The 8,978-nt window shown below is 37.7% G+C and overlaps 1 protein-coding gene across 2 annotated transcripts; it reads left to right on the forward strand.

The window, feature by feature from the left end:
• Positions 1 to 151: 151 nt before the first annotated feature.
• On the forward strand, positions 152 to 6,211 carry LOC144567062 (RNA-binding (RRM/RBD/RNP motifs) family protein). Of its 2 annotated transcripts, none has more exons than XM_078317101.1 (10): positions 152 to 288; positions 710 to 2,578; positions 2,659 to 2,796; positions 3,588 to 3,659; positions 3,845 to 3,889; positions 3,990 to 4,079; positions 4,432 to 4,539; positions 5,095 to 5,187; positions 5,352 to 5,431; positions 5,582 to 6,211. In XM_078317101.1, the coding sequence occupies exons 2-10, from the start codon at positions 797 to 799 to the stop codon at positions 6,117 to 6,119; spliced, it is 2,946 nt and encodes a 981-aa protein (XP_078173227.1). In that variant the 5' UTR covers positions 152 to 288; positions 710 to 796; the 3' UTR covers positions 6,120 to 6,211. The 2 variants fall into 2 exon arrangements, with proteins under 2 accessions (XP_078173227.1, XP_078173228.1); XM_078317102.1 differs by having other exon boundaries at positions 157 to 292.
• The last annotated feature ends 2,767 nt before the right edge of the window (positions 6,212 to 8,978 follow it).

Below are 8,978 nucleotides of genomic sequence, written 5' to 3' on the forward strand. Positions count from 1 at the left end.
TTCTCTCTATGGTAACTTAAAATTTGTGTTTAGATCCATACCGTCCGATCAGAATCTGGGCTTGTTCTCTCGCGTCATAAAAGATCGGACGGTTGGGATCTAAACTCAAGATTTGAGTTACTCGAGTGATATGAATTCGAGATGAATCATTCCTCCGGTTTGTTCTCTTCCTCGCGGGCAAGAACCACTCCTTTCCTTGGAAAAACCCTAGAAGCAGCCTTGAAATTAGTTGCGTAATCCTCGATCCTGCATTCTGATTTTAACCTGATTTCGATGCACGGCATATAAGTAAGTTATATTTTTCTTTAATTTGATTTTGATTTTGATTTTGATTTTACTTTGAAGCTTTGGCTAATGGAGGCTAGTACAGAGGTTGATAAGGACGAAGAGAAATTTTCGCTCATTTTTTTTGTTTTCTCAATTCGTATTATTTTATCCTAAGTACACCCTGAATTTGCTGCAAAAGCCAATGCAAGCACAAAGAGTACCTCTGAATCGTAAATTATCTCTGTAATTGCTCAAAAATTCAAAAGTTCCTTAATGTCACCAACAAGCTTCTAAAAATAGAAACTTCTTCATTAAATTTCGTGCTTTTGTGTGTACTTTGTAATCATAATGCTAAATGTTTTCCTTAATTTCATTTTCTCTTTTTTGATGCTATCATTATATTTGAACTGTTTCCTCACACAATTTTATCTTTACTCGACAGCTTCATGTCTTCTCATAATTGCTGCGGTGTGTGCAAATCTAATTTCAAAGAACCATAGTTTCAAAATCCAATCCAGGGTTTTAGAACATGAATGAAACAAATAGTGGAGTGGCCTCACCTGAGGCTGAGGAAAACTTTAATATAGGAACTGCAGCCCGCACAAGGCCTCTGAGCTTTGAGGAAATCATAGAAAGACGAAAAAATAAATCTGAAATTGTTGATTCGCCAAAAAAAACTTCTATGAGCACAGATTTTGACAATGTCTCTGTGTACGAGCCCCCCTCCAGAAATGTAACCCAAGGTTTTCGCCTCGCCTCTATGGTGGTTAGTTCCAAAGCTGAAGAACAATTTGAATCAAAGGATAGAGATAGAGATAGTGATACGGTTAGAGAGGGTGCGAGAAATGATGGTCCCACATTGAAAAGGAGTGATATGAGAAAAAACAACAGGTACGAGGAGCCAAGGGAAAAAAGGAGAAGATCTACCAGTCGGGAAAGACATGAGAAAGAAAGAGAAAGAGAAAGAGAGAGAGAGAGTCATCTTAGAGAGAGAAACAGACCGGATCCTCCTCCAGAAAGGAGATTCGATAGGAGGGAAATGCCTCCAGAAAGGAGAATTAATAGGAAGGACATGCCTCCTACTCGCTCTCCTGATAGGAAAGCTGATAGGCGGGACCACCATCCTGCTCGCTCACCAGAAAAGAGATCGGATAAGCGAAACCTGCCTTCTTCTCCGAAAAGGAAATTAGACAGGATGAACCGCCCAAGTTCACACTCCCCAAAAAGGAAATCTAGCAAGCAGGATCATCCCCATTCTCACTCCCCGGGAAAGAGACCGGATAAGCCGGACCTGCCGCACCGTCGTCCTCGTTCTCGCTCTCCAGAAATGAAATCTGACAGGCTGGGCCACCCCTATTCTCGCTCACAAGAGAAAAAATCTGATAAGCAGGATCGAGTCATTTCTCACGCCCTAGAAAGGAGATCTGACAAAAGGGACCAACCCCATCGCACCCCAGAAAGGAGACCTGAAAAGCGAGATCGAGCCCGTTCTCGCTCCCCACCAAGGAGACCTGAAAAGCGGGACAGGCCCCGTTCTCGCTCCCCACCAAGGAGACTTGAAAAGCGGGACAGGCCCCGTTCTCGCTCCCCACAAAAGAGACCTGAAAAAGGGGACCGTCCCCGTTCTCGCTCCCCACAAAAGAGACCTGAAAAAGGGGACCGCCCCCATTCTCATTCCCCACAAAAGAGATCTGAAAAGAGGAGCCGACCTCGGTCTCGCTCCCCTCGAAGGAGACCAGAGCAGGACCGGCTTCGTTCACGCTCCCCAGAAAGGAGACCGAACAAGCATGACCGGGCCACTTCCCGTTCCCCAGAAAGGAGATCGGACAAGCGAGAGCAGCACCATTCTCACTCCCCAGGAAGGAAATCTGACAAGCGGGACCGGTCCCCTGAGAGAAAATCTGGAAAGTGGGATCAACCTGAGAAGAAACTAGAAAAGCTGGCACAACAGGACAGAGAGAGTATAGTTGACAACTCATCAAGCAAGCAGGACCCGGAGAACAAAACCGAAAAACCTCATATTTCCTCGGTAGAGAAGAAATCTGACAAGTGGGACAAACCTCCGGCCGGAGTTTCCATCACCGATCAGCCCGGTTTCGGCTCCATACTTGGCGTCTTTCAGACAACGATACAAAACATGCTTGAGACTGGTACAAAGAGCATAATGGTCGAGCCTGCGCAACTGACACAAGCAACAAGGCCTCGAAGGCGTCTGTACATAGAGAATATTCCTGATTTGGCCTCTGAGAAGACATTAATCGATGAAATTAATACTTTCTTTCCAGAGACAAATCCATGCCTTACTTGCATTGTAGGTTCTTTATTTTTAGTATCTGGTTTTTTGAGTTATGAGACTGGTTTGCGTTGTTTTTACCTAAATGCCAAATGCAGATAAATAAAGAGAAACGGCAAGCTCTGGTTGAGTTTCTAACACCAGATGATGCAACTAAGGCTCTTTCCTTTGACGGGAGGTTGTTCCTTGGTACTGCTTTGAGAATAAGGCGCCCAAAAGACTATGTTGAGATGCCAGTAAGATTTATTTGGAACTATTATCGTGTTTGTTAGCTAATAATACAGTCAAATGCTGGTCAAGTTTTATGTATATGTTATTTTTTATTATCCACAAAAATTATCAAGTTTTATGTATATGTTTTTGTTAGCCATAATTCTGTTGAAGATTTCCTTTTTCTGACAAATCAAACTAGAATTTATCGATAACCCCTTTTTCCTTCTTTACCCATCCCAGAACAAATTTTCTCACTGATTGCTTAACTCTACCATTGCTACATGGATTGATCTCTATGTTCTTGCAAGTTTTTTATCAATGACATATTCTCCTGATTTTTTTTTACATCTAATGCTACTCCCTGTCTTACATCTAATCCTGTTCACACTATTTAAATTCCAATTTAAGTCTCTGCAAAGCTTGATTTCTTAAATTTCCTCGCATGCCTCTCTCAAAATAGCCCTGTTCTTTTGGAAATATTGTATATGCCTCGCAAGTTGTTTGTGTGCACCTATAAATTTGTGAAATAAACCTAACTAAACCCTTTTTTTTAAACCTCAAAATATTCGGAATATAAACATCCTTTACCTCTTTTTTTGAGAGAAATAGCAGCACAATTTGGGTGGTGTACTGCACATTTCTAAATAAGTGAGGAAAAGAAGGATTTCAAGAATTTTTTCTTTTTTCTTTTTTGAGTTCTGAAAAGCATTGCTGTGATATTTTTGGATTTGAAATTGCTAATCATTCTTTCTGATTAAAATCTTAGAGTTTTTTTGTTTGTTTATATTTTTCCCTTTTCCCTTCTTATATGCAGAATGTAGTTCCAGAGAAACCTGTTGAAGAAATAAAAGTAATATCAGACATAGTCAAAGATTCTTGTCATAAGGTATATATATGCTTATTGGAGAAGATTAATGGTATTCTATTTTGGTATAGGCTCTTTCAATGTGGCATTTGTTTCATTTCCAAGAGACCAAACATTTGGGAACTGTTAAGCAATTCCAAGTCTTTTCAACTAATAATCTCCTTAACTTGATTTTGTTTATGAATTCAATATTTTTTATTTTGCAGATATTTGTTGCTGGAATCAATTCCCAATTGCTTTCATCCAAGGAGGTAGATTGTGTACATATCATTTTTAAGAGCCTAATTATCTTCCCTGTAATATGGTTTTGTAAGGATTTCTTTTACACTTAATTTCTTTTACTCTTAATAGTTGATGGAGATTGTCAGCGTGTGGGGTCCCTTGAAAGCATACCGTTTCATGTACAGTGAAGATCTTGGGGAGCCATGTGCATTTCTAGAGGTAAAAAGTGCAGAAAGAAAAAGTTTGCATGCATCTTTCAGATTGCGCACCCTACATTGTACTGTATTTGCAAATAAAACCCAACATTTCTCATCTCCTCCAACCAGCACCTCTTGGAACTTGCGTGATGACAACATATCCTGTCAAAAATTGACAACTATATCCTCCTTTTGTAGTGAGCTTAAATTGGGCTGAAAATAAAGCCCAGTGGATTTCAGTTCTAGACTTCAACCTTGGATTTACCAGTGCAAAGAGATTTCTCTTCTCTTTTACGGCATTGGTCATTTTTATTTGAAGACAAGCCTTTTTCATTTTTTAAGTTTTCTGATGAGTTATGTTTTGTTAATGTTAGTATGAAGATCACTCGATCACACTAAGTGCATGTGCTGGTCTCAATGGAATGAGGATCGGTACAAGAGCAATAACTGTAGTTCAAGCTTTACCTGATGCTTCTGACGAGGTACATTATCAATCCAGAAAATAATACTCATTGATGAGTTGTTAATTAGTTGAATTTTCTTTTTATCTCATATTTCTTGTTGTTTTTGGCATCTCTCTCTCTCTGTTATTACTATCTAATAACGGTTTTAACAATTTGCTGTCCATCAATCCCTATCTCTAGTAAAAATAATAACAGTTTTAACAATTTGTTGGCATTTCTTTTTGCCTGACTGTTCTATAACGGTAACTGCCGGTTCATGGTATTACCAGCACGGTGCCATCCAGAAAGTCTGGTGTACATTAAGTTTTGGTGAAAAAAGTAAATACTACAGTATCATCTATCTTTCCTACGCATTCTTCGTCCATAAGATATAAAATGCTCACGAAGAAAACCAAAGAAGACGTGGTAATTTGCAAAGTATCACATGAAATATACTAAGTCAAAATTTATGTATCACTTGTAGAAATATCCAATGATCTTCAAACCATGTGCATAAACAACCGCTAGCATGCATTTTCATATACTTTCTTAGATTTTTAATATTTATGTAATTCTTATTGTTATGTGAACCAGCCTTTGGATGAGACATCGCCATCTTATGATGTACCGCTGCATGCTAAATCACTCCTTGCGGACGCCACACCAATCCTTCAGCTAAAGAATATGGTATACTCTGCTTCTTTCATAAAATTAGGAAACTAGACATAAAAATGTGATATTCACCATGTTTAAGAGGAGCACATGAGATATTTACCTTGTTGCAAGTGTTATTTAATTTTATTTTTTCAGTATTCTAGGGGCATGAATAACTTTTCTTTATGCTCTCTCAGTATGACAGAGACATATTTCTACAATTGTCAAAAACTGAGGTCGAAGAAGATATAGAAGATATACGCCTCACCTGTGCAAGGTTTCCTGCTTGGCTTGTTCATTTAATTATTTTATCATTTTCAAATCCAAATGTACTTCCAACACAAATGAAAATCTAAAAAAAGACTGTGCAGCATTGCAGAAGTTAAAAAAATTACCCTTGAAAATGATCAAAATCCCCTTTGAGCAGGTTTGGAACTGTCAAGTCTGTGAAGATAGTACCGTACATCAAATCGACTGTACCAAAGGACCCAAATGGTACTACTATCATAGCGAAGGATACAGGTATGGATGATACCTATGAGACACTTGAAAATGGCCCTGATGAAACTCAAAATGCCAATTCTTCTCCAATAGGATCTTCAATTGGAGATGAACAGATCAATAGTGTAGGCCAAGGTCCAGATGCCGAGGAAGAATCTACAGAACAGGAGAAGGGCTCGGTTTCTGAAATCTCAAAAAAAAGGGAACAGGATGCTGGATTTGATGCGTCAAATGGAGAAACAACACATAATGGAGATGTTCCAAATGGAGTGGAAACAGAGGACAGAGACGGAGACGGTGACAGTGAGGATATATTTGTGGCGGGGTCAGTGTTGATTGAGTTTGTTAGAAAAGAAGCAGCATGCATGGCTGCACATGAGTTGCATGGTGAGTTATTCGGGTGTCAGGTTATGGAAGCTGGTTTCGCGCATCTTGAGCTCTTTTTGGAAAGATTTTCAAAATAAGTAATATAGATGAGAGAGACAGAGAGAGATGCTTTGGCTGTTCCCATGATTTTGTGAATGTATAATTTATATGATGTAGTACTTTAATATTTGATTTGTGGGTCGTTATCGAAGGAAATTGATTTTGCTCATTTGCTGCTTCGATAATTATTTGTCGATATTCTATAACATATTCCTTCCGTAGTTTTCCTGGATGATTTGTTTATACAAATTCGATAACTTGCTCCAAGGCATCCAATTAATGATGGTTTTGCATGATATTAAATAAAATAATTTTCTGACTTACCAAGGATTTGTTTTTCTTTATGTTAGCTACAAATAAATTAAAGAAGGGCTTGGTCATAATCATTTCGTACACAGTTTAAATTTTCTAAGTATGAATCATGAACAAACAAAAGCAAATATTAGGCATCATGTAATAAAATATCAAGAGGCGCATTTTGAAAAAAATCGGGCCAGAAGCCATGTAATTCAGCTATGAGGCCCATTAAAATTATTTAGCGAATGTTTGAATTTTGGTTCCCTAATTCGCTCCTCAAGTTTCTCAACCTAAACAATTTACAGCTTGTTTGGATGGAGAGTATAGGAAGGGAGGGGAGGCGAATAATAGAAGGGAATGGAATGGAATGGAATGGAATAGAATGGAAGATTAATATACTTAATTTTTTCATGTTTGAATGATTAATGAGAGAAAATAAATTTAACTTTCTTTTTCATCTTGTTTTTTATTTGGTTAATTAAAAAAGTTGAATGATAATTATATAGAAATAAGATATACAAAGACATGACATTTGTGTCATTTTTTGTGAAAATATTTGCTACACAATTTCTTTCCATCCGTTACACCTCAAATTGGGAGGTAAATCTATTATATTAATTACAGTTATACAAGGTTAATCCTTTCCTCTTCTGTACCCCTCACCTCCACCATAATTTTGTCAACCAAACACGATTGGAGGGAAAAAATTTTATCTATTCCATTCCCTCTCCTCCTCTACTCTCCATCCAAACATGGTGTTAAGAGAGAGAGGGAGAGAGGAAATTGAAAAGGCGGGTAGTTAATTGTTGGTGAAAATAGGAAGGAAATTAAGAATATAATTAGTCAGAGACGTTTCATGAATAGTGAATATATTGCATTAGAGTAGAACTAGGGTGTTCTTAATTTCATCAAATTCCTTGATGAACTTAAGTATAAAACCCGTTAAACCGGTTTTAAATGACGAATCCGAACCGTTGAAACTTGTCTATCTTACGAGTGATGTGTCTACATGTGTAAATTTTAAACATTTGAATTAAGAGTAAAGATATTGTCCCCCTTACTTCTGTCCCCTAAATGTCCCCCTAACTAACTAACTAGTTAATTAACTAGTATTTAATTAACTGTCTTTTTTTATCGGCAAAAAGTTCTAGAATCACTCTTTTATCCCATTTAGATCTAAAACCACAAGACTCATTTACAATGGCATCTTTCCTCCACCGCCTCTCAATCAGGAGAGAGTGAAAGAGAATCATCAACCAAGAGAACAAGGTGCTTTATATACTCGGGAGAGAGAAATCTGAATGAGAGGGAGAGAGAGAGAGAGCACGGATGCAATGGAGGCGTGCTTGTAGGGCTTCGGGTCACAAAGTCGTACTCAGCATGGGTGGGAGTTAAGGCGCGCATGTACGGCTTGGACTTTGTGTGAGCGGAGAGGAGAGGAGGGGATCAGGGGACAGGGGACAGAGGGAGAGAGAGAGGTATTTTGGAGGGATCGTTCCCTTCTTCAGGAAGGAAGAAAATAGAGGGAGAGAAATAAAAGGATTGGGGTCTGCTGGAACATATGAATACTTTATTAGTTGGATATTAATACTTCATTTGTTAGATATGCATACTTCATGTTAGATATGAATACTTTTTGGAAGAGGTGGGGTGAGAGAAATGAATCTGACAATGAATTTTGAACTGTATAAATTAAACCGAACATGTATGAATACTTCGTAATCGTCAGTATGAATACTTCTTGGAAGAGGTGGGGTGAGAGAGATGAATCTGACTTTGAATTTTGAATTGTATAAATTATTTTGAACACGTATGAATACTTCGTAATCGTCAGTATGAATACTTCTTGAAAAATGTGGTGTGAGAGAGATGAATCTGACTTTGAATTTTGAATTGTATAAATTATTTCAAACATGTATGAATACTTCGTAATCGTCAGTATGAATACTTCTTGGAAGAGGTGGGGTGAGAGAGATGAATCTGACTTTGAATTTTGAATTGTATAAATTATTTCAAACATATATGAATACTTCGTAATCGTCAGTATGAATACTTCATTTGTTTAGATATGAATACTTCTTTATTTAGATATGAATAATATATAGATTCGCTGTAGTGGTCCCCAATCTTGGAAAATGTCTCTTTCAGACGGTTGCGGTCTCCAATCCAGGCTGTCACAAAACGTCAGCGGTCCCCCTGGTCGTTACTGGTCCCCTCCAGCTTGTGTTTACATATGACGAATGGTTCTGATAATAAGTATGAATACTATAAATTCGTAGGTATGAATACTATACGTTTTGACTATTAATAAAATAGCATTAATCTTGCTCTTTGGTAGTAGTTAGCACGTTTTAACTATTTTTTTTGTCTTTTAGTGCGGGGGACAGATAGGGGACTGAAGGAGGGGGACTGTTAGTCGATCCCTTGAATTAATTTACCATAAAGTCAAGCGGTCAAAATTAGAAGGTTAATAAATTAATTTTAATACATTCATTTTTTAAACATTTTTTGACCACTTGACTCTATGCAAAATTAATTTCAAAATTAATTTTTTTTTACATATAGACACATAACTCGTAAAGTAAGCGGATTGTAACGGT

Source organism: Carex rostrata, chromosome 16, assembly GCF_964058835.1.
Source record: "Carex rostrata chromosome 16, lpCarRost1.2, whole genome shotgun sequence".
Classification (NCBI taxonomy): Eukaryota; Viridiplantae; Streptophyta; class Magnoliopsida; order Poales; family Cyperaceae; genus Carex; species Carex rostrata.